The sequence below is a fragment of the Ailuropoda melanoleuca genome, chromosome 1, assembly GCF_002007445.2.
Source record: "Ailuropoda melanoleuca isolate Jingjing chromosome 1, ASM200744v2, whole genome shotgun sequence".
Taxonomy (NCBI): Eukaryota; Metazoa; Chordata; class Mammalia; order Carnivora; family Ursidae; genus Ailuropoda; species Ailuropoda melanoleuca.
The window spans coordinates 111,203,661-111,229,235 of NC_048218.1; the positions used below are offsets into that span (position 1 = coordinate 111,203,661).

The 25,575-nt window shown below is 54.5% G+C and overlaps 1 protein-coding gene across 1 annotated transcript in view; it reads right to left on the minus strand.

Moving 5' to 3' along the window:
- PKD1L1 (polycystin 1 like 1, transient receptor potential channel interacting) overlaps positions 1–25,575 on the minus strand; it is a 117,486-nt gene that overhangs the window by 65,428 nt on the left and 26,483 nt on the right. The window contains exons 14-26 of the mRNA XM_034640150.1: positions 21,641–21,847; positions 18,395–18,576; positions 15,824–16,045; positions 13,564–13,724; positions 12,162–12,449; positions 11,356–11,421; positions 11,045–11,059; positions 9,491–9,643; positions 8,430–8,507; positions 7,039–7,181; positions 5,819–5,939; positions 3,190–3,301; positions 252–447 (exon numbers count right to left, since the gene is read on the minus strand). Of these exons, the coding sequence (XP_034496041.1) occupies positions 252–447; positions 3,190–3,301; positions 5,819–5,939; positions 7,039–7,181; positions 8,430–8,507; positions 9,491–9,643; positions 11,045–11,059; positions 11,356–11,421; positions 12,162–12,449; positions 13,564–13,724; positions 15,824–16,045; positions 18,395–18,576; positions 21,641–21,847 (1,944 nt within the window). The remainder of the gene's footprint in view (positions 1–251; positions 448–3,189; positions 3,302–5,818; positions 5,940–7,038; positions 7,182–8,429; positions 8,508–9,490; positions 9,644–11,044; positions 11,060–11,355; positions 11,422–12,161; positions 12,450–13,563; positions 13,725–15,823; positions 16,046–18,394; positions 18,577–21,640; positions 21,848–25,575) is intronic.

The following is a 25,575-nucleotide window of genomic DNA, read 5'->3' on the forward strand; positions in this document are numbered from 1 at the left end:
CAGCACTTAGAGAAACGTGAGCAGAATGATCTGCGTGATATTGCTGTGCATGGTCTCACTTTTATGAACCAATGGCATTTGTTCGTGAAAGTAGGAGCAGACGAGTGAGGCCACGCCGGCTGGCCATCCTGCTCCCATTTCTTGACTGTGTTTCACAAGCAAGGTGGCTTGCTGGTGAGCCAGCCAGTCAGGGGCCCTGCCACGCAGACGCAGACCTACAGGCACCGAGCCCGCCCTGCTCCGGCCCATACCTGATCTGCGGAAGGCAGTCTGCTCGCAGAAGAGATCAGCGCATCCTGTACTCGTGACCATTGGCCACACGAGGGACTTCGGTCCTCTGCAGCCCAACGAGTCAGGACCCTTGTCATCATGGTGATATAGTTCCTGATCTCTGTGTAACTGCCCATCAGCTGAAGGGTGGAGAGGTGCTTCAGGCTGGAGTTATAGCTGCAGGAAATCCAAGAGTTACCGGGATTGCTCCCACACACGGTGAACCTTTCCAGCCTGCCTACCAGCAGAGGAGGGGTACTTGCTACGGAAAGCTTTGTGGGTGGGTCGGGACAGATGGGACAGACAGTGGATGGCTCAGAGGACAGACAGTCTGTGCAAGAGAAACTCAAAAAAGACACAGTGAGGCAGAACATCAGAATTCCATGAAACCCTTGATCAGAACTGAGACGGGGAGAGCCACCAAGCAGAATGACAGAGACACTTCATGGCAAGTGAGAGAGAACGGGGCAGAGTCGCTGTGGCCACCGCGGGCTGGAGGCTCGCAAGGATCCAAACCCACAACCACAGCACGGGGCACACTCAGACCGTACTTGGACACTATGTCATGATCATGGACCATGCACCATGGCCAAGTGGGGTTTGTGCCAGGAATGCAAGAGGAGCTCCAGTATGAAAATCAGTCAAGGTAATGACCATAGTAACGGACAAAACCCACACAATCATCTCAACAGTTCTAGAGAAGCACTGACAAAATCCAATACCCTTTCATGATAGAAATACCCCAAATCTAGGACTACAAGGGAACTTCTTCACCTCAAAAAATACATCGACGGAGAACCTACAGCTAACATCACCCTCAGTAGTGAAAGACGGAATGCTTCCCAGCCTCGATTGGAAGCAAGTCCACAATACGCACACTTGCCACCTCTACTCACCATTGAACTAGAAGAGTCTCACCAGGGCAATTGAGCCAGAAAAAAAAAGTTATCCAGATTGGAAAGGAAGGAGTAAAGCTCTTTTGTAGATGGCATGCTCTTCCACATGGAAAAACCCCAAAGAATGCACTAAGAAGCTAATGGAACAAATAAATGACTTTAGCAAGGCTGCAGGATACAAGACCAATCACAGAAACATTAATTATGTATCTGCACACTAACAATAAGAATCCAAAAACAGAATTTGAGCAAACAACTCAATTTATAATAGCACTAAAAAGAATAAAATGCTTGTAATTAGACTTAGCCAAAAGTTCAATACCTGTACCCTGGAACCTAGAAACATTGCCGAAAGAAATTAAAATCTAAATAAAGAGAAAACTTTGTTCGTAGGTCGTTAGACTTCATATTCTCAAGAGGATGATATTCTCAAAGTGATCGACAGATTCAATGCAATCCCTATCAAAATCCCACGTGGGTTTTTGCCGAAATTGACAAAATAATAACCAGGAGATCCAGAATAACTAAAACCATCTTGAAAAAAGAACAAAGTTAGTGGGTTCATGCTTCCCAATTTCAAATTTCACTATGAAGCTACAGTAATTAAGACAGTGTGGTACTGACATGAAGTCACACACAGATGAAGGGAGTAGAACTGAGACTCCATAGCATTTATGGTCAATTAACTTTTGACAAAGGGACTAAGACAATTTCATGGGGGAAAGATTGACCTTTTCAACACATGGTGCTGGACAGCTCCCTGAGGAAAAATGAACTTGGAGCCTTACCTCACACCACACACACACTCGTTAGCCAAAGCGGATCATAGAGGTCAGTGTGAGAGCAAAAACTAGAAGTCTCCTAGAAGAAACACAGCAGTAAATTCTATCAATACACCAAGAAATAAAAGAGAAAATTAGTATGTTGGATTTCATCAAAACTACACACTTGTGTGCTTCAAAGGACACCATGTGGAAGAGAAAATACAAACCACAGAGTGGGGAGAAATATTAACAAATCGTGTCTCTGACAAGGGACATGTGCCCAGAATATGTGAAGAGCTCCTACAACTTAATCAGAAAAAGACAACCCAATTTTTAAACACGCTACATGAATAGATATTTCTCGAAGCTAGATGTGTGCAGGCTCTCCACCTTTAGTCATGAGGGAAATGCAAATCTGAGGCACAGCACACACTATTTCGGCAGCACTGGGATGCTGGCATGAAAAAGAGAGATAGTAGCAGTGTGGTATAGATGGGGACAAACTGGGGCCCTGTGGGAACGGTGCAGCCACTCTGGAAAGCAGGCTGGCTGCCTTCCCCACATGAAATGCACAGAGTGACCCTGGGAGCCAGTAGCTCCACCCTTAGGTATCTTCCCAAAACCAAAGAAAACACATGTCCACGCCTCTGTTCCTAACAGCATTATTCCTAATAGTCCAAAGTGGAAACACGTCACACGTCTGCCAGCTGATGGACAACAGCTCGTGGCGGATCCACAATAGAATATCACAGGAGGGAACGGGCTTGTGATGGCACCACGACATGGATGGACCTCAAAGACGCCACAGCTGGCGAGAGGGGCCGGCACAAAGGAGCACACAGGCTGTGACCTGTTTGCATACATGTCCAGCACCGGCCCATCTGTGGATGGGAGGTAGACTAGCGGCCGTCTGGGGCTGTGGGAGAAAGCTGTGTGGTGGGGGAAGGAAAGTGACAGCTAACGAGCCCACGGGTTTAGGGGACAATGGAAATGCTCAAACACTGGGGCTCAGGATGCGGGTGCACAGCTCTGCAAGCGTCCTGAAGCCAAGGGACCCATGGCGTGCAGATGGTGGCCCCGGACGCCCCTGAGCGCACACGCTGCGCAGATGGGAGTTAGGATTGTGGAGGCAGAGCCCTGTTGTCTCTTTGGCTCATCCCAAGAAGATGGGTCCCTGGGAGCCACCATGTACCCTGCCTGTGGCTGACTCCTGAGGAGACATAAGCAGGCGTTAGGGTGTCTCTGTGTGGCTTACTCACGTGTCCTCGTCCAGGCAGAGATTCCCGTGGAAACGGGGCAGCACGGTCACTGTCACGGCACACAGTGGCACCTGGGAGCCTGTGCCATCTGTGATCTCAGTGGACACTGTGACTGGAAGGGAACGTGGCAGAGAAGAGTCATGGTGGAGAGCAGCACCTTGGGAACCAGATTCTCTGCGGGGCAGACCTATGTGCCCAGGATGGTGACATCACATCACAGCAAGGCTCGAGCTCTGAGCGCGAGGCTGCGCCATCCTTGTGGCGAGGCCAGCATTCCAACAGCAAGTATCACATGGAGGTCCAGGGCACTGAGCCCCAGAGGCCCTGGGAGACAGGAGCGGTCTAAGGGTGGAGCAGCAGAAATGGCCGCCAAGGGCCACGGGAGCCAGGAAGTGCTTCACTCACTCACTCGTCTGACTTGCAGGCCCCTTGCACAAGCAGCAGCAGGATGCCATGGGAAACTGGGGCCGTGGGACACCCGAGAATGAAACCCACACTCGGCAATAGAGGATCAAGGGTTGGATAACATTTTAAGCAGCTCCTCAGTGACGTACAGAAGCAGGGCAGGTGTAGAGACAGGCAGAGAAGGGAAGTCCGCGTGCGGCCCCAGGAGCGTGGCTGCAAATGGCTTTGCTGGGGCCTCGGGGTGCAGGCCTGTGATGCAGGCCCAGGGTTTTGGGGGCTGAGACATGCAGATGATGCTGCCCGTGGAGGCCGCAGGACCAGCCACAGGAACCACGCAGAAGGCAGACCAGAGGCATGCCAGGGGCGTGAAAGCATTCTCAACCCAAAACACAAAGTCAAGGATTTGAGACTTAATTTTGAAGGTCGGTGCTTCTCCCCATGTGGCCCCTGGATGCCAGGCCATCCAATCATCAGGACAAATGAATGCTGGGCTCCACCCTTTCCTCCCAGGATTCTGAGCCTGTAGGAGAAGGTGGGTCCCCATTCCAGCTGCGAGACAGCTACAGTTTAGCAAGTACGGTGGGGATTCCACCGCAGATAACGTGGGTCCTCTGGCTAGAGGCAGAGGGCGGAAGAGAGCCAGCAGAGTTCAGGCCAGACTCCACGCTGACACTGAGTCTGTGGAAACTTCACGCAAGAGACGGGACAGGATAGGATCTGGTACCTACTGCACTGTGTTTATTCTGCTTGCATTCACCCTCCTGTGAAGCTGGAAGTCGGATACGCATCGGCATCCATCATCCTGGTGTTGACCATTGTAATGCCTTGTACATACTTTGGGAATGGACTCAGTGACATTACTCACCCTGACACCGCTCAGCGACTGTGGCCTGAAATTCGGGTCTACAAATTCATGCTAAGAAACCCTTTCGTCCAACATGGAGCTGAGGCCCTGCCCCCGACGTCCTATGTGGGCGTCTGCCCAGCCCCGTGGTCTGCAGGCCCCCGAGGACGGGGTCCCGCACAGCCCTGCAAGCGGGCATCGGGGGAGGGGCCCTGACAGGTCTGAACCACTCGCAGGGCTTCATACCCAACACCAGGAAGTGGCGGAGCCTGGGGGGGGGTGGTGGTAAACAACCATTTGAAGGAAAGTTTCTAGGAGACAGAGGGCCATGCAGCTTCATTCTGGAGAAATTTATGACACAGGCCCAGGAAAACCACCTCCGTCCGTCCATCCAACGCGCACTGCGCTCATCATGACACACAGCCGAAGCGCCCATCCTCACCGACCCCGGCGTCTGGCTCGGAACGCCTTTGCTCCGCGTCTCTGACCTGACGCCGGGGCAGGTGCACACGTTTCTAACTGGGGTCAGGCAAGGTTTCATGAAAAAAAGAGCTTTCTGGCTGGGCTTCGAGAAGAGAGGTTTAAGAAAACCAAGAGGATGAGCGAGCTCAGACCTCAGGCAGAAATAATCTCACCTGGCCAGCTCAGAGAAAGTTCTAGATCAGCGACTCCAGAGGTTTATTGAGCGGGAGGGGTTCTACAGATGGGGCCATTTTCCTGAACAGCTGTGTCTCTAATGGGCTCAGGGCGGGCAGGCCCCCGGGGCCGGGAGGTTGTCAGCATGGTAGAGCCGATTTTGTTCTGAGAACGACACACCCTAACTCTGCCTCCCTTTACCCCAGCCTTTCCTTCATGGCGGAAGCCCCTTGATTTGGCTCTGTTGACAACCAATGCAGGATTCACCAGATACCACAAACTTCATTAGTAAATAAGGGACAGCTGGGTCTCAACATCTAATTCATAAATACAGGGTGTGCCTGGGCATTTGGGCATTTACATAATGTTTCAGTTGTAATTTAAGATCTCAGCCGGTGAAGCATCTGCCTTGGGCTCAGGTCATGATCTCAGGTCCTTGGATCAGCCCCCGCGTCGTGTAGGGCTCTCTGCTCAGCGGGGAATCTGCTTCTCCCTCTCCCTCTGCCCCTCCCCCCTGCTCATGTGCGCTCTCTCTCAAATAAATAAAAATCTTTTCAAAAAAATAAAAAAAATTAAAAGTAGGTAATCCACCCAATCTAAAAAGCATGAAACTTTTCGAAATGAACAGATAAAAATTCTATTTTCTAGATACACAGTTTTAACATTGTCTAGTTTTTGGAAGCCGGGGGGAAAGGTTTAGAACCGTGAGCATAGCCAGCCACCCAAACCCACAGCTTGACTTACCTTCATAGCCGTCCAAGCGCTCGCCGGCTGGCAGCGCAGAGTAGTACTGGCTGTCTCTGCCGTGGTACAGAGTGCGTTTGGAGGCCTTTCCTATCCGGTAACTAAATTTGTAACGGAAGTCCTAGGATCCGTTCCACATGGAGCAAAAAACAGTGTATAGATAAATAAACTGTGAATTACATCCCCAATGAATCACACGCCTGCATCTTTCACTCCACCCGAGAGCGCCGTGTACAGACAGGCTGGGGTAGGTACTGACTTCCTCTCCCCGAATGCGCACACGTGTGGCGGGACCTCCCCCCACCAGGGCCCCTCACCCAGAGCCAAGAGAACCCTGCATCTGTCACTCAGGGTTGTGCGCTGTCCGGAGCTGGGAACTCCCCAAAGTCACAGAGACACAGATCTCTGAACCTCCTCGGGGAGAAGGGGATAAAACAGAAGGGGGATGGGAGAGGGGGGCACTCATGTGAATTGCTCTATAGCTCTTGGTGTCAGAACAGGACATTTGAAGAGAGAAAGAGAAAGCAAAAAACAGACTCTTCACTACAGGGAACATACTGAAGGGCACCAGAGGGGAGGTGCATGGGGGATGGGGAAACAGGTGATGGGGATGAAGGTGTGAACCTGTCATGATGAGCACAGGGTGATGTGGGGAAGTGCTGAATTTCTGTATCGTACACCTGAGACTAATACTGTGCTCTATGTGAACTACACTGGAATTAAAATTGAAACCTAATAATGGGGCGCCTGGGTGGCTTAGATGGTTAAGTATCTGCCTTCGGCTCAGGTCATGATCTCAGGGTCCTGGGATCGAGTCCCCCATTGGGGGGGGGGGTCCCTGCTCAGTGGGAAGCCTGCTTCTGCCTCTCCCCCTGCTTGTGCTCTCTCTTTCTCTCTCTCTCTCAAATGAATAAATAAAATCTTTTAAAAAAAATAAAACTTAATGATAAAAAAAAGAGCAGAGCATTTGTGGCCTGAGGGAGGCCAGGATCGGACCCTTCAGGGACGCAAATGGTGGGTTTCTGAGAGAAGGAGCAGGATCGGGACAGGAATGGGGTGGTGTGTTCCTGAGAGAGTGGGGAGTAATGTCAGCACTCCTGCCGCCAGCCCCTGGGATGAAGCTTCGCGTCCCACGGCATCTCCCCAAAGAGCTGGCCACCCTCTCTGAGAGCGGCCTCTGCCCCCAGCCTCTGGGACAGACTCGGGGTGGCCAAGCATACCGGTCTCCCCGACATGCAGAAGATGCCGAAGATGGTGTGAGCCTCGAGGCCGCGATGTGGTTGCACCTGACAGGCCACGTTCTGTGGAGCCGGATTGAGCGTCACGTACAGCTGAGCTCTCCCCAGTACCCGGTGCGGGGAAGCTACAGACAGGAGGACGAGGATTAAAACCCACACTGGAGAAACCCAACTGTACGACTGCATCTTCACAGTGCACCCCGGGCGGTTGCCAGGGTATGTAGCCGGTCATCTGTGGGACCCGCCCTCTGCAGGATTCTGGTGGGCGCAGGAGGTGGGGACACAGCCCTGCAGCCCACCACAAGGTCAAGTCAAAGAGAAGGGTCAAGTCCATGGCCCAGCCCAGTGTGTGCAAGAGCCCGGGGGAGAGTGCTGCTGCTGGGGGCAGGGGCATGGCAAGGTGAGCGGGGACATGCGGGGACACTCTGGGCCTCCAGCACAGAGGCTCAGAGTCTCCCCCACCCGGAAGGAGTGTGAATAGCCTAAGAAAACGGCCCCCAGTCTAGTAATTTGTACAAATGTCAGCAGCAATGGGAGGGAGGGCCAAAGGTTTGCTTTACAGTGTTTGTGAAAGCAAAAGCAATGTTGTCTCTCTCGTGCCCGGGGCCCGTTTCCGAACGCACCGTGGGAGGGGCAGGACGACGTCTGCAAAGCTCTCAGCAGAGACAGGGGGAATGAGAACAAAGCTCGGGGACCCCACAGACCCTACTGAGGGATTTTGCATGGCCATCGGCCTCTTGCTTCTTGTGAGAGGAAGCCAATGTGGGAGACAAGCCTGGAAACACACCAGGGGTTTCGAGTAGCCCAAACCTGTGGACTTTGACCCCAACCCGTCTGCACACGTGAACTGTCGGATTCTCTGCCCTTGTCATATGGAACTAAAAACCGCCAGAAATGGGGCAGAAGGTCCAAAACTGCCCCCAAAAAGAAGATGTGATTGCATCATGGAAAGGCCAGAAGGGAGGCAAACCAGGGCGCCTGGTCACTGTGCAGCTGACCAACACGGACCCCACAAACACCTCCATCTCTCTGGGTTTCACACATGCATAGAAATGATCAACCAATTCAGGGAAAGGATCAACGTACACAGCTGTCTGGGAGAAATCAAAGAAACACACACGTCCTTTTGGGTTTTTTAAAGGGCAAACATCTCAGCCTTTACCGTGACCTGACCACCCACGTGATCCCATAAGGATCAGAAACACAGGAGTTAAGAATGAGTAGTGTGGGACCGTGGGGACGGAGGGAGGGTCAGGACGCTCTGGAACAAGAGCCCCGGAGGTCAGAAGTGGCTGCAATTTCCAGAAAAAACCTGAATATGATGAAAACTCTCATCCTCCCGTGCACCAGGTCCTGCTGAGTGCATAACATACCCACGGAGGCTTGCAGGACGTACGTGTCCCCAGGGCTCAGTGAGAACGGCTTTATCGTTACCATGTGTCCTGTGATACCTGAGAAGAAGCGGCCACAGGGAGAGGGCCATCAGTGGGCTCTGCAGGGCGGGGGGCAGACAGACCCCTTCCACACTGGCTCCCCCCCCCAACTCCGTGGAGCGTGCTTGTTCCTACCTGCAAATGCCCCCAGATGTCTACACAGAGCTGGGGCCTCCCCTCCCGCCTCCCCTGCCCGAGGGCAGCGGCCCTGAGCAGGGGCCTGGGGGGGGCGGGGCCGGGTCACACTCAGCTGCCAGCCATGAGAGGGCTTGGGTGGGAGCTCACACTGTGCCCTTCGTGTTGTTCAGCGTACAAGCTGGCTCGCTGACACATTGACTTTGTCCGCGAGGCATGGTTAAGGCATTTCAAAGGGAGTTTTTCACCTCGGAGGACACCGACTGTGAACCATTTCTTAAATCTGGGTGTGACTGTTGCACCCTGGTGATGGGGTACCCTCCTTAGCGGGCAGAGGCTGACCCCGAAATGCAGGAAACTGTCATTTCCCGAAATATGGGGGGAAAGGGGGTGGAGGCAGCCATCTGACGGCAGGGGAGGCCCAGAGCCTCCATGGGGGTGGGGAATGGAGTCCCACGTGTCCCCACGAGAGGTGGTGGGCCAGCCCACTGAATGCACTAGGGCAGCTGCCCCACAGGAGCAGTGCCCCTGTGCCCACATTGTGGGGTGACCGTCCACAGGGAGGAGGGCGTGGCCGTTGCGTACATAGGCATCCAGATACCGGCCTTGGGGTCCTGCATGGGCACCGTTTAGCAGGCTCCTCCCCTGTCTGCAGACACGGCTCCTGGTGGGCTACAGAGGCCCATTCTGCCTTTGATGAGGAGCCTCGGCCTGCGGTCCACGGAGGGACATGCCCAAGCAGGAAAGGCACGATGACCCCAAGGACTTCCCTATTGAAAGGAAATGTTGCAGAAGAGATGGACGGGCTGGTCCCAAACCCTTGTGAACCGGCTGAAAACCCCCAGATCCGAAGAGAAGGCTCCTACCAGAGGAGGTATAGCCGTGGAAGCGAGTGCGGCCGACCGGTGACTTGGGCCAGTCCACTGTGAGGGTGGGCTTGGCAGCAGCCAGGGGGGCCGAGGGGTCCAGCAGGTTGTCCCCGTCCCTGTGGCCCCCAGCGGCACTCAAACTTGAGCCTGCTTCCGGGAGGCTGGCGTTGGCCCCTAGGAAGACAAGGCAAGCCAACAACACATGGTCAAGGGAGAAAGTCACACTGACCTTCTGAAATATTAATCCAGAACCACGCCAGTGTTGCTGGACGCATCATATCAAAGTACCCATGCTGCAGAGTTGTCCTTTTTCACCCGCGTGGTGGGTGGTGTGATGGCCTGTTCCCTCCTGTCTGTCTTCAACTGCTCAGCAAATACCCTGCTCGCTGAGCCCGGGAGCTGGCCCAGGGCAGAGCCGCTCACCAGAGCATCAGGGGCCCGGCTGCCAGGGGCCCAGCGGAGCAAGTCAGCCCAGCAAACCAGACAACACTGGCCGCCTCTGGACTACAGCACCGGGTGACCGTAAGCAAAGACAGATGTGGCCAGGCATGGGGAGGGGACGGGGGGCACAGGGAAGGGGCTGACTTAGAGTGGTGGGCCCATGGATCTGTGGCCTGGGCAGTGCCCCGGGCGAGGAACAGCCAGAGGCCAGAACAAGCTCTGGAGTGAACACTGGAGAGTGGTCGAAGACGCTGCTGGAAGGGGTGGGAAAGAAGGAAACCAGGCAGGAGAAAGTGCCAGAAAGCAGCCCAGAACAGGCCTGGAGGCGAGGAGGTCTGGGTGTGTCCTGAAAGCACCTGGGGCTGTCTGTCTGGGGGTGGAGTATGGAGGCAGAGACAGAGGAAGTCTCCTGTGTGACCCAGCACGTGGTGTGGTAGGACAACCACAGAGGGCAAAGAGACTCCAGACTCGGAGTCATGGACAGAAGATGCAGGGAGAACGTGACCCCCCCATTCTGCGTGAGTCACCGTCAGGAAGGGCAGTTTTATGAATATAGTGTTTTCTCTTCATTCAGTGTTATTTATTAGGCACCTGCTGTGAGCATGGAGCCAACCCCTTACACACGTGTGTGGTACTCAGGAGGGAGCACGGAGAGGCCTAAAGAAACCACGGAGGCAGGAGAGGGGGATACCAGAGAAAACACAGAGCAGATCCCATGGACAAATCCTCCACAACGGTCCAGCTCTTCTGTCCACTGACTGTCGAGCCCCTCTGTCCATGGATACATCGTCCATGAACCTTCTAGCCCTTCTGCTCACAGATACATCGTCCAGCAACCATGCATCTGTCCATTCAAGAACCACTTGCTGCGTGCCAGGGTGCCAGGCACCGTGATTGTCTGCGACGGGGGTCCACACTTGCCCTGGACGTGTCCTTGGAGAGCTAGAGCTGGACAGCCGGGGAAAGAGCCAGGAACACCGTGTGCACCTGCTTCAAGCACTGACTAGTACACTGGGCTGTCACAGGATTGGAGGGGACCCAAGACAGGAAGAAGGGGACCGAGGAAGGAAACAGATGCCGACCGGACAGGACACAGCGCTCCATGGTGACAACCCGGGAAGGGCGCTAAGTGGGGTGTTTTCAGCACCCATCACCCACAGACCAAGGCATGGGGAGAGCGGCAGTGCCTGCCTGTGGGGCTGGGGCTACCTGGGGTTCTGAAGCAGGGGACATGGAGGGCAGCAGTGGGTGAGCTAGAAGATTCGGGTCAGGCCATGCCCTGCGTCTCTGGGAGCTCTCGGAGCTCGCGATGCGGGAGAGCGGGCAGGGGGGAATCCTGATTTTGGAGGCTTCAGAGATTACACTGGCGTGGGGACACAGGGGTGGGGAGCCCCAGAAAGAGGTGCCAATCACAGACTCACAGTCGGCGGGCTGTCTCCCTCTGGGCGGCACAGCTTCTTGAATATCACTGTAATAGGCTTCAAAATCTATGTAAGAGGAATAAACCATGACATGTCATTTAAAGCCACAGACTCCCCTGAAGTCCACATGGCTCCCCTGACTGTGCACACGGTTGCGGCGTCTGATTCTAGAGTCCACACCTGGCTCTGCGCATGTCACTGCATCGCCACGGCAGTGGAAGAAGCGGGTGGCTGGGTGTGCGGCTTCCCCGGGATGAGCCAGCCGCTGAGCACAGGGCTGAGGCCAGGGCCCCGCACTCTCCAAGCTCCCACTGTCCCTGCAGAGAACCTCACGCTCCTTCCTCTCAGGAGGAAGAAGTGGACACAAGCGCGTCCTGTTGCAAACTTCACTGTCCTGTCCCTGCAGCCGTCCTGTCCTGGGGCTGAGGAGTCCAGAGGCCCCTCCGTCAGCTGACCTGAGGCCCCGGGGGCCCCAGCGTGCGGTGGCACCTGCCAGACTGCAGCCCAGGGAAAGCACGGTCTCGATGGCGTCACTGGGGAGGGACCATGAGGAACAGGCAGATTCTGGGCCACAACTTTGCTCCCTGACAACGAGCTCCTCTCTCAACTTTGGAGGCATGAAATTCTGGGCAGCTTGAAAACCAGGGATAAAGTGAAAGGACTGGTTGCTGGGAGGGAGACAGGGACGAGGGAAGCCATGTGCACAGACAGCTATCATAGCCTGGACAGGGTTTCCAGTTAGGGAGGAAGGACCTGAGACTCTACGAGCATCCCACAAGTGGATGTGATGGGACAGTGGCACTTACCAGAGGGGGAGGGGGATGGGCTCTGCAGGGACGAACTCCCAGGGGGGCCGGGCTCCACCATAGCAGGAACCCAGTGCCTGCCGACCTTGGGCCCTGAGGAGGGTTTCCGTGCAGCCGAGAGGACTGGCTGGCCCTGGGTCTGTGGTGATGGCTCCCGTGAAGACGGCGTGCCCATTGCATGGGGCTCCAGCCAGCTCGGCTCCGTGGACGGTGGACTGGACTCTGGCAGCTTCGAAACGGCCCCCAGTCCGGCAGCGCCCAGCAGCCCTGCTGTTCTACAAAAGGGAACTTGAAAAACACGGAACAGGGTGAGACGTTCAGACCAGAAAAACTCTGTGGTTTAAAAAGGTCTATGGGGCGCCTGGATGACTCAGTTAGTTGAGCATCCGACTCTTGGTTTCATCTCAGGTCACAATCTCGGGGTCCTGGGATCGAGCCCCACATCAGGCTCTGTGCTTAACAGGGAGCCTGCTTCTCCCTCTCCCTCTGCTTCTCCCCCTGCTTGTGTTCCCTCTCTCTCAAATAAATAAAATCTTTTAAAAAGAAATAAGTAAATAAACAAAAAGGTGTACGGATTACATCAGCATGCCGTTTTAACAAACGTGACCCACATCTGAGAAAGACACGTCCAAGAAAATGCCAGTGAGCGCAGTTTTCACCCAGAGGCAGGGGGACCACCCCCAGGGAAGCGGGACTGGCGCTGTAGCTCCCCCAGGATCTGCTCACTTCAGGCTCCCCCTGCACCTGCATGCCTGACCAGGTTATTCACACCTACTCTAGACACACTCTGGGCACACAGAGCTTCTGATCCTCGCTCACCTGTCCACATCTCATGTGACAACTCGCAAGAATGCTGGTCTAATTGGTCTAATTTCCGAGCAAGGATGAACAACAAAGAGAAATTTTCTATGGATGTAACACAAGGACATTTCGCTAGGGTGAGCTCGTCCTCGCTGCCGACACAGAGCAAGATTCTGTGACAATAATGGGAGATGCATGAACTTTGGACAGACACTGGCTTGGCTGCAAGTTTAACCACCAGGTGTTTGTGCCGGTTCCTCCCATGTGTTCCCCCCTGGCTTTGCTTCTGGAAAACCCACTGTGGGAATGGCTCCCCTGCAAAGAAGGGCACAATGGCCCCGATGTGTTCCTGTCCCCCTCGCTGTGAAGTCAGCTGTACTCAGAGCCCGTGTATGGAAGCTTTGTGAGGCCCCATGGAATGTATAAAGAATAAGTTTAAGTGTGGGCTCGTATAACCTTCTGTCCCAGGAACCAGCCGTACCCAGCTCGGAAACAAAGGCTCCTCTGTCTGCCATTTGCAACAATCTCTCTTATCACAGGTGCCACCGGCGAGAACCCCACTCCCTTCCAGTTAACAAAATGAAGGCGGCTATGACCGTACCTTCCATTCGGGTCCTCTCTGTCGCGTTGACCAGGAAGAGGTCCCAGGAGTAAGACAGATGGGGCCCTTCACCACAGTCGTCACACTCGGCTTGAAAAGAAAGTTCCTCGTTCCAGTTAACAAACACGTCCTTAAAGCTGACCCAGGAGATGTGGACGAATCTGTGCCGTGCAAACCCGGTTGGAGATTGTAGGGGGAGCACCAGACGGTTCTGCCGCTTCATGCATTCGCGTTAAGCACGTGTCGATGTCAGGCCAATAGGACTGAGCCCCTACGGGGTGCTCCCCCGAGCACAACCCTGCGCCAGGTCCGGGAGGCACGCACACCGAGCTCAGAGAGGGTGTGCGAGTCCTTCAGGTCACACAGAGCTCAGGACAGAGCCCAGACGGTGCCCTGGCCTCGTGCTCCCTGAGCCTGGCCCCGGCTGCACTCTCCCCAGAAGGAAGGCCCCCAAGTGCTCTCCTCACCTCGGGGCTCCTTCCCACCAACCCGAGCCTCACCTGAACACCCCTAATGGCGGGTACGGTCTTCATGCCCCACGGCCTTGCCACCCTCTTTGCCCCCTCTACTCCACACGTGGAACCCCACCAGGTCCCTCAGTCCCATGGCCCCTCCACCCCTTCCCCAGCCTCCTTTGCTGATTGGCACACACAGTCCTTAGCACGTTATGGGGTGCTCTGGGATAGCCACCCTAGGCCTGATTCAGTGGGATGTTTTCCTGCAGGACTCGGCAGCCCTTAACAGGTCGAGGTGGGAAAGACCATCCCAAAGTGCGTGTGCGGTGCCAGCATCTCCCACATGAAGGAGCCACGCCTGCACACATCTCAGACTGTGGCCTCCACACGCAGATCCCAGTGTAGGAGACCAGGAGTGGGGGGAGTCCAGCACATGGGGCCACGCAGGTTCCTCAAGGGGCCTCAGGCTGGCCCATCCCTCTGTGTGTGTGCGTGTGTGTGTGCATCTGCGTGTAAGCGGTCATGTCTCTCACCACATGGGGTGTGGGTGTGCACCTGCTGGGGAGGGACGAGATGGACTCAGGCCAGGAGAGGCCCATCTGGCCCCGGACCTCCCAGGGACGTGGTCCACAGGGGTCCAGATCATGCCTGACAGGACTGAGTGACGTCCAACTGCCTTTAGAACGTGGTGAAAGAGAATTTTTAAATAAATTCTTTATCTTGTGAGTAGCAGAATTACATAGTACATTGTATTTAAGAATAAAAGTTTATTCTGAAAATTATATCTAAGTATTTATTGAATATAATTATCTAAATGATGGCCCAAGGTTTGTAGCTCTGTACTGGTGTTCCTTCACTTTCTTTTTTTAACTTTTCTTTACAGTAAGTTTCACACCCAATGTGGGGCTTGACCTCACGACCCCGAGATCAGAAGTCACATGCTATACGGACTGAGGCAGATCAGCACCCTTAAAAAAGTGCAGGCGACCTCGGTCTATCTGGACCGTGGAGAGCCATCCAATCTTGTTTGCTGAGACTTATTTTTCAGGGCCTCAAACCTGAGCACCTGAGGGGGGTCTCCACCAGAGTCATCAGTCTGACATCGGTGCCACAGCTCACGTCCTCTCCTTTGTGTTGGTCCTGGCCAGGCACAGCTAATTTGCTTCCTCCTCCAGGAAGCCTTCCAGAACCCACCCTGTTCACCACGCTTTTAACCACAAGCTGTTTTTACACAAGGCGACGGTAACTTCCCAGACCCCTTGCAGGGTCCACGTACCGGAGCAGCCCTGCTTGCTTGAGTCCTTCCAGGCGTCCTGCTTGTCCCCTTTAATGACCTAGCTCCCCTGGGGGCATGCGGAGCAGCTGAGGCACATACCAGCCTGCATCCGGTGTCTGGGGCTCAGAGAGGCCCTCACTCAGGTGCCCCCTGCACTGTCCCCACATCACAGCTGGCCCAGCCCTGTGATGCCTGGAAGGCACTGCGCAGAGACCCCGAGATGCCTTGCCTCCATCCGGCCTCAGTCCCCAGCCCCAGAGCAGACCCTTGTCTTAGGGCAGCTGCCATGACGGAGGGGGGCCTCCACTTTGGAGCCCCCACGTGTCTGCATTTGCCTGGAGCGCTCTGCCCCAGGGCCAGTGGAGAGCGGGGCCCCCTGGGCCTCGCTGGTCAGCCCCCTTTCTCCTCAGCAGGCCCCAGCTCCTATACATACAACAGGCCCCCCAGGTGGCTCCCGCACGTGCTGGGCAGAGCACAGAAGGGCACAGCCCTCAGACCCGTCCCACAGGGAGCGAGGGGCAGGCAGTACCTGAGTGCCGAGTCGGGGCGAGGGGACAGGAACACCTGTGCCTCTGAAGAGTTCCGGCCAGCACTGGACACCGTCAGCGTCACAAGAAACTGGTCATAGCTGTCGCTGAGAGAGTCCGCAGGGAAGGCAAGGGAGGGAGCCCCGGCATCCAGGCTGCGTGGAGAGGAGGTGGCGAAGCAGGAGTGCCCGGGGCTGCTGGCTGCAGTGCATTTCCAGTGATAGCTGCGGGAGAAGCCACTGCAGGGCTGAGTGCACCTGCCCTGGCAGTCAGGTGACCATCCCCAGGTCACTAATGGGGCTTTCCTGGGGCCCCAGGGGAGCAGGTGGGCTGGGAGACACGTTTCCCTTACTCTCTGCTGGAGGTGGGGTGGGAGGTTACAACGCGGGAGCAGGGCCGCCAAGGTGGGGGGCCAGGTCCTGCCCCACCCAGCTTACTGGCTCGGGGCCCTGCTCTGGTCACTTGTGCTTCCCAACCCTGTGCGTGCCACCTCCCACCTCCACTGGCATCTCTGCAGCCCCCAAGGACCATGCTGCCTCTGACCGTGGGAAGGCCGAGTACTCGGGAGCTGGCCATCCTAGAGCGCAGGTGGGCGGGCCAGGAGATGAGCACCAGGGGCCTCCCCTCGCACAGTCCTGCGCCCTGTGACAGTCAGCACCACGCTCAACAGTCAGGAAGCCAGTCCCAATCCCCGCCGGGAGCGGGGTCTACTCCTGGGGGACACACCAAAATGAGCAGCCCCACTGGGAAGTGCGGGGAGGAAGGAGGTGTGGGCTGGGTAGGGCAGGGACCCCCCCATGGCACCCCCAAAGTCTGCACTGCTGCTCAGTCCTCTGAGTTCATTTCCCTATTTGGACTGTCAGCGACCTGAATCCAGGCACTGGTTCTAAACCGCCCTGTTTCCAGAGCCTCTAGGAGGTTGGTCGGCGCCAGTCCAGCTCAGGCCCTTGGGAGAGCAACGGTCCTCCAGGGCGGGGCGGGAACAGTCCCCGCTCCCAGGGAGCAGACTCAGCCCGTTTCAGCAGACACACACTGAACTCTTGCTCATGGGTGCTGTGTGGGCCTCTCGGGGGAGGTGCAGCGCGAACAAGACCCCACTCTGTCTCCTGCAGCTGGGGCACGGGAAGTACGCAGCCAGCCTTGTGCGTCGTCCAGAACACACGCTGTGACCGGCAAGTCCATTGGGCCACCTCTTGCCTCCACCAAAGGCCATGTTTGGGAAGCAGCAAATGTCCGTGCTCACGGGGTGAAGAGAGCAAAGTGGCTCCTCTAACTATTCAGGAATACCTGCTGAGTACCTACTATGTGCCAGGCACAGGGATATGCCAATGCCTGGAGCGAGCATTCCAGCGAGGACAGACCACTGATGATGACTACAGTATGTGAGCGAATATGCTATGTTACAGGGAAAAGGGGCTATGGAAAAAGACACCGCAGAGTCAGCATGGGACTGTCCTCACCGTGGGGTCATCGAAAGCCTCCTGGGCATGTGATGTCTGAGCGCAGACAGAAGGAGGCAGGGTGGTGACAGTCAGGCCTTTAAGGGACTCTATCCACCTGCTCTGTGAAGAATGGCCTGACAGCGGTCTGAGGGAGCACGGGGACCGGGGAGGAGACCTCATGGAAGGAAGCCCAAGACACCGCTCAGCCCAGAAGGGGCCAATGTGTTCCCCAACAGACTGACTGGGAAGTGGGAGAAAAAAGAGGACCGTTCAAGGTTTTGGCCTGAACGACGGGAAGGATCCTTCTGTCAGCAAAGTTGGGAAGGCTGCAGGGGGACCAGACCAGGAGATGGTGGGACACCCCGCCTGGCGGCCAAGAACGGTCTGGACGCAGGGTGCATGCTAGAGGTTACCGGCGCAGGGACGGTGTCCATGGAGGACGTGTGTTCCCGGGCCATGGGCACCGGCCAGTGTCCGTGGAGGACCCTTGCTCGAGGTGACGATCACATGGACCATGTCCACATCAGGAAACTAGGTGAGGCCACCGGGACCAAGGCCTGAGCCAGCGACCTCCAACAGCAAGGGATGTAGGACACTCGGAGATCAAGTCCCCCGTACACCAAAGCAAGAATTTTAACCACAGAGTAACGTGTTTGCCAAGGACTGAATGTGTCCCTCTCAAATGTGGAAACCAAACGGCCAGCATGACGGTGTGAGGAGAGGGGTCTTGGGAGGGGATTCGGTCACAAGGCTCTACCACAGGGACAGACGGGGCTCCTATAGCAGAGCCCCCAAGAACCCCCTCACCCCTTCCACTCAGTGCGGACACCGTGGCAAGAACCAGCTAGAAACCAGGAAGCAGGTCCTCCGCAGACTCCGAAGCAGCCAGCCCTCTATCTGGCCTCCCAGCCTCCAGGTGCAGAAAGCAACGTCCGCTGTTCATAAGCTACGCAGGCCGTGGGGTTTGTTACAGCAGTCCGCACGGACTGAGGCAGTACTTAAACTCCATTTTTCAAAATACATGATAAATACCAACTTCCAAAGCTACTCACGTTTGAGTGACACCCCCGCCCCAAACTCCCTCCTGTTATGATCCTGAGTGAGGCATGGGTCCGGCTCCCGAGCGCTCACCTGAGGGCGGCCCCCGGGCAGTCTGGGTCGTAGGACTGGGAGCCCGTGAGGACGACGGTGAACGCAGGGGCTCTGGAGATGAACAGGTGCGTGCCCTCGGAGATGACGCTGATGGGGGCCCTGGCTCGCACCTCCACCGCCAGGCTGTAGTTGCTGTGCACGATGCTGCCTTCCACTTGAACCTGGAACGTGGCGACAAGGGGGCGTCACCCAGGGGACTGGGTGGGAGGCTCGCTGGGGCCAGATGCCATCCCTCTAATGCTGCAAGGAAACTGGGGAGCCTGGCTGGCTCCGTCGGTGGAACACGTGACTCTTGATCTCAACATCGTGAGTTCGAGCCCCACCTTGGGTGTAGAGATGACTTAAAAAAAATAAATTTAAAAATAAGATAACATTGGAAGGATGAGTGTAAACGTGCCACCGGCTCCAACAGCAGCTGCCAGCATTGCACCGAGAGGCTCTGTTATTTTGAACTCTGACCAGTCACCTGTGTCAGAGAAACAGCCTACTGTGTGCCCAGTGGAACCAAGGTGGCTGGAGTGGAGAAGGGTAGGGACATGTGCTCACGTCTGGGGGGCACACAGAGGTGGGACTCCCCAGGTACACCTTTGAGGACACAGGTCCCTGTCATCCGCACACAGGCCAGCCGCCAAGGCTTCTCCGCCAATAGGAAGCTTGTCCAGGGTCTCGGATGGCAGTAAATGGCTTTCTTTAAACTACATTTCTGGGGGCACCTGGGTGGCCCTAGTCAGTTGAGCCTTTGACTCTTGATGTGGGCTCAGGTCATGATCTCAGTGTTGTGAGATCGAGCCCCGTGTTGGCCTCTGCACTCAATTGGGAGTCTCCAGATTCTCCCTCTGCCCCTCCCCCTGCTCTCGCTCGCACTCAAATAAATAAATAAATATAATCTTTTTAAAACATTACATTTCTAGCCCCCATGTGATTGAAGGTCTTGAAGAAATGTAAATGAACTTTAAGACAACTATTTTGAAACTCAGGAATACTGGAACATTTTATAAATAGGCCATTCAAAGGGGCTCTTTGAGATGATTGACACAATTTGAAAAAACACCAGAGTGTAACACTTGCTCTTTTCGTTGGTCTGGACCCCAATCCTTTGTGATCTCCTTCAGAAAGGCACCCGTGCTTCCCTGCTGGTGGCTATCCCGAGAGGGGACCTGACGGCCATCTACCGACTGTGATCACACTCCCACCTACACTTCCCGTCTCTGCTTGCCCAGCTCCTCCCGCCCGAGGACCCCTCAGGAACATCCAAAGATGGGGAAGTGCGGCGGGGAGCTACCCATCAAGATGGCAGTGACAGCAGGATGTCTGGACATCTGAGGGTATGACCCCTGGAGGCACCGTGATGACAAGCTCAGACATCAGCAAAAGCACTTCATCAAGTCAGGTCTCCACCACCTGGAGGAAGACAAGTCCGGGGCCCACTTGTGGGTAGTGACATGGTCAGGAGTAAGTGTGCCAAGCAATGGAGCCACTGAGCATGGCGGCTTGGACCCCAGCCTTCCCACGTGGGAAGGGTGCTGTGAACCCACTCCCCAGAGCCTGGGCAAAGGGACTCTCTCAGCACTGGACACACCGGGCTACTGGCTCTTGGTCTTACTGAGCATGTTAATGCCCATCTTCTCTCACCTTATCCAACTGCACGCACTTGCTCAGAGCTGGGGGATGGAGGGGGAACCCCATGAGCATGCTGTCCTGTCCCTTTCTCTTTTTGCCAGGTCATGTGGCACTCACTTGTGACCTTACACAGTATGAACCAGGCCCCGCGAGAATGACCATTTCTAACCAAACCAGCAACAGTGTTTGTGGTCTGCCAAGTTTCGGGCCAGACCAGACAGGTGGCCTCTCGGGGACGCTGGCCAGCCGGCCTGCCTCGGAAACACTCCACCACCCCAGTCCACACCATGACCTCACAGGGTCTGCTCTGGGCCCCGTCAGTCCAGCTGAAATCTACCCTTCTAAGAGTCACTTCCCAGATTCCTCAGTGACAAGGAGAGCCCATGATCGGTCACAGAAACGGGATACCTACTCCCCCCTGCTGATGTGACAGTGGACACTGATTTTAAGCTGTGTTAAACCAAGAAACAATACAGACTATTACAGGAACAAGTGATTTTTTTTAAAAGACTACAACTAATAAAACTTTTCCACTATTTTAAATTTAAGTAAATTTCCACTATTTTAAAATTTAAGTAAAACTGGTGACACACCTCCTTATGATACTTAATATAGACAGACCAAACCTTGCCTCCTTTTCTGGCTCCTTCCCCTGTCCCATCCTCAAAACGCAAGGGCTGCCTGCCTGGGTTCCTCCCTTACTGCTCCTGTCCTCCCCAGTCAGAGACCTCAGCATCCCCCCCTCTCCCCAGGACACTCTAGCTGACCTCCCTCTTCCCTTGCTGCAGGTGTCCTCCTGCTCAGAGACCCCATCACAATCCCTTCTCCCCACTACCACATCCACCTGACTTCCCTCCAGCATTTCCAATGTGGCCCGCTGAGCAGTGAAGCCCAATCCCTCCATTTCTGCCTCCCCTGGTCTTCAGAAGAAACCCCCACTCATGTGTTCAGCCTCGTGTCCCAATGCCCACCTCCTCAAACCCCACGTGCTTCCATGGGACCGTCCATGGCCTCCACCATTCTATAATCCTCTCCTGACCTGGAACACTGCAAGCATCAGAGGCAGGGCTCACAGCCAACCCTCCCCCAGGAGGTGATGAGCTCCCCAGGGAACTTTCAGACAGCAGGAAAATGCAGGGCCAGTCTCTGCCTGGGAACAGACTCTGCCCCAAGAAATGGACTCTTCTAGAAAGGACGACATATTTTCACAATTTTTCTAGGCAAAGTACACCAAGTGCCAGCAGCAGCCCAGTCACCAGGGTGTCCTCATGGCCTCAGCTGTCTCACTAACGTCCCCTCCCGTTCCAGGCGGGAAGCTCTGGGATGACACACATATTGATGTCCCCTGACATCCGGGACTACCTCAGCGACACAGTCAAAGCAGAACTCAGGAGGCCTTTGCTAAAAGAAGAAGGAGATTTTCACAATGACTTTGCCTGTGTTTGGACATGCAATCTGCTCTCTCAGAGGAACTAAGTAAGCATTTATGGAGAGCCCAGGCACACATGTTGTGACAACCCTTGTTTTCTTGGATAGAGCAGGTTGGAGCAATGGGGGCTGAGCTCCTGCTGAGGCCGGCGGGACGTTTGTCAGCCGAACACCCACCCTGGCAAGAGCGGTGTAGTTCCCGGGCTCCAGGAAGTAGCTGGGGACAGTGACCATCTGCCTGTGTGTGCTGACAGTGGGGGGCAGGGCCACCGGCCAGCCCTGGGAGTTCCAGAAGGTCCAGGTGTAGGAGAGGCCTTGGGAGATGTCACAGAGGATCGCAGACTCGAACGTCACAGCCAGGGTCACAGGCTGAGACCTCCACACCTGTGGGTTAGAGAGAAAGCGGTCTCCAAATGTCCGTTATGTGTAAGGCCACAGAGAAGCATCTGGGTGGCTCTGTGGGTTAAGTGACCGACTCTTGATTTTGACTCAGGTCATGATCTCAGGGCCATGAGATTGAGCCCCACATCAGGCTCCATGCTCAGCGGGGAGTCTGCTTGAGATTTCTCTCTCTCTCCCTCTGCCCCTCCCCTTCCCGTGTTCTTTCCCTCTCTCTCTCTCTCTCTCTCTCTCAAATAAATAAATTTTTTAAAAAATCATTTTAAAAGGCAACCAACAGAGAAGAAAGAAAAGCATTTGCAAAATACATGACAGTTACTATTGTTTAAAATCAATAAGACATTTTCAATGTCTCCAGTGGAAAAATGGGCAAAGACATACATGGGCAAATCACAAAATTTCCACTGACACTTTATCGTATGGTTTTGACTATGAACTCCCATAAATGTTGTATATATTTAAAAATCAAATCAAAAAGCAAAAACAAAACCAAAAGAAACCAGTAAGTTCTCTGATACTTGAGAACCGAAACAAAGGAATATAACCGTATTTCAAGGAAGCAATAGAGAAGAGGGATACATTTCGAGTTCTTTTGATGTGCAGTATTGTGAGAATATATTCTAAAGGCCAAAGAACCACAGATAAATCTGAGAGCTCACGACGAAGTTTCATTTCTGGTGGAAGTAATGGTGTTATTACTTTGAAAACATTTCACATATTTATTAGGAAAAGTGCTAATAAATAATGATGTTGCATCGAGATTTTAATACGAGAGAATTCAAGTATAATCTATTTCAAAAGCATGTAAATTCTGCATATGTAACGTTTCTGGGTGGGAACAGCAGGTGGAGTCATGGCTTAGTTTATGTCACATGAGCTAGTTCCTACCAGCGTACACTAAGGAGCCCGCACACGATGATACCCGGGAACACCGAACACCCCGGAGCCGGATTCCCATCCCCAGTCACCCATTCGAAGGCCCAGGGCTCCGCGGAGAGATGCCGCTTCCAGTGAGAAGGCAGCTGTCCACGGGCCGGGCAGAAGCGTTCCAGGACCAGCGGGCTGTGGCAGAAGGTACCAGACCCAGCCCAAGGCAAACCTGACAGGCCCCACGCGGGCTGCTCTGAGCCTTTACAGATCGTGTCTGCAACGGACCCAACAGCTTACAAAACGTCAAACACATGAAGACACACAGAGGCTTCCCCTGCCCCCCATCCTCTCACAATGCACACACAACTCAGCTGTCCCCATCAGAAGTGGCTGGGGCCCAACTTCTCACTCTAGAAGTGGAGAATTAAGGGAAAGATGCAAACACTGTTTTCTTGCTTTTTTGAACGAACTATATTTTAGGAAAACTTACAGATGTAGCTGATGAGGAAAAGCTTTTTTTTTCTCTTTTTCTCTGTTCTCTCTTTTTTGAAACAGAAAACTTCCGTGCATCCCTAGCAAACAAACAATTGCATTAAGAAATTCTAGGACAGGGCAATGGGACTATATTAGGTTTAGATTATATGAAGAGATCATTGCTAATTGTTACCTGCACTCTGTAGGTAAGAAACCACCCTTAGTTTCTACAGCTACACACTGGAGTACCTGGAGTTAAATGTGCTGCGGTCTGGGAAGGCCTGTAGAATGTTTTAGCAAAGAAAGGAACAGAGGAAACCAGTACGGTGAAATTTTAGGGATCGCTCAACGTGGACGATGGTTCATCACACTCCTCTTTCTCCTTCGATTTATATTTGAAATTTTCATAATAAGAACTTTAAAATGTAGTCCATAAATACATAAAGGCATACTTGCTAACATTAATAAGCCAAAAGACAATGGTACAGGGGGCATGTTAGTGCCTACCAGTCACAACCCCACCCCTCCAGCCAGTCTGCCTCTCCCAGTCCCCTGTGCCCCTCAGCACAGCCCCTAGACCATGCCCGCCCGGCCCACCACCCAGCCTGACAGGATTCCCCAGGAACAGGATGGAGGGTGGGGGAGGGCTGAGGGACAATGGATGAGGGTGGAGGGTCGAGGATGGAGGAGGGCTGAGGGATGAGGGTGGAGGATTGAGAAGGCCTGAGGGACAAGGGACAAGGGTGGAGGGTGGAGGAGGGCTGAGGGCTGAGGGTGGAGGAGGCTAAAGGACGAGGGATGAAGATTCAGCCCCGCTGGCCGGCCTCCCACTTGCCGAAGACAGTGGGGCACAAAAGCTCCCCTGCAGGATGGTTTAATGAAAATCTCCCACAAAAATGGGAAAAGGGTAAACTTCTAGAAGGAGTTGGGAAATGGGATCTTAAGAACTACTGGTATACCTTTAAACTGGAAGTTGACCTTTGGCCTTCCTTACGTGTGTCCAGGGACACAGTGGCATTCTCTTGCTGCATTTTAGATGATTCTCCCTTTGCCTTTATACTTTTAGAATATGCGTATGAGAAAAAAATTATAAAGAAAAAATGGACTCATCGGTGTTGTTTCCTTTGTTTCAAAAATGAAAAACCCTTGAGTCCTTCTTTTTAGAACAGCACCCCGGGTCACACAGCCAGTAATACTTTGGACCCCATGCCATGAGCGACTCCGCTGGCTCATGCTTTTTAACCAGGGACAAGCCCCGTCCGGTGCCTCGACCTAAGAGCAGAGTTGGGATTTAAATGCAGACCCCTCTCCCCTGGGTCAGGCCGCTCCCAGTTTCCATGCTGGGGTCTCCCTTGACTTCCTGTCCGTCTCCCCAACCCCGAGAGCCCACTGGCCCTGCAGACGCATAGGTGTGTGCTGGCCTAGCAGGGGCCTGGGTCTTGGCGGAAAGGGGCCATCATCGTCCCGCAGGAACCATGTGGCCAGGAACCACCCAGGCCTTGCGCTGGGGACTCTTCCGTGTGCTGTCCACCATCCCCGGACCCCGTGACCTCATCTGGGGCGGGAGGTGCCTGACCCCAGAACCTGGTCAGAGGCCCAGCAGAAAGACACATGACACATTCTGGAAATGCAGCTGAGTCACGACTTTGATTCCCATGTGTCACTGGACACTTCTGCCCTGAAAAGGGAAATCTGCTCTCACCCAGAGGCCTCAAAGGAACCTCCTTTTCCTAACCCACAGTAGCTGCTCAGGAAGGGACCGATCCTGTCTTTGGGCATTGACATCACATGAATCCAAATACTCCTTTCTCCTGAAAGCGCCTGTAGTGCTTTGCACAAGCAATTTCTTTTTTTGTTTTATTTATTTGAGAGAGAGAGGGAGAGACACAGCACGAGCAGGGTGAGGGGCGGAGAGAGAGGCAGAGGGAGAGGGAGAAGCAGACTCCCTGCTGATCAGGGAGCCCGATGCGGGACTCCATCCCAGGACCCTGAGATCATGACCTGAGCCGAAGGCAGACGCTTCACCGACTGAGCCCCCAGGCCAGCCTCCACAAGCAACTGCTTTCTTCCTTTTTTTATTTTTTTTGAAGATTTTATATATTTATTCGAGAGACAGCATAAATGAGCAGGAGTAGGGAGAAAGAGAAGCAGACTCCAGGCTGAGCAGAGAGCCCGACGCGGGGCTCGATCCCAGGACCCTGATCATGACCCGAGCCGAAGGCAGACACTCAACCGACTGAGCCCCCCAGGCCAGCCTCCACAAGCAATATCTAAACAGCCCCTTAAAGCAGGCCAAAAAGAACACCAGAGTGACCGAGGTCAACTAGGTGCCTCGAGCCAGAATGAGGCCCTCCCTCCACCTCAGCACC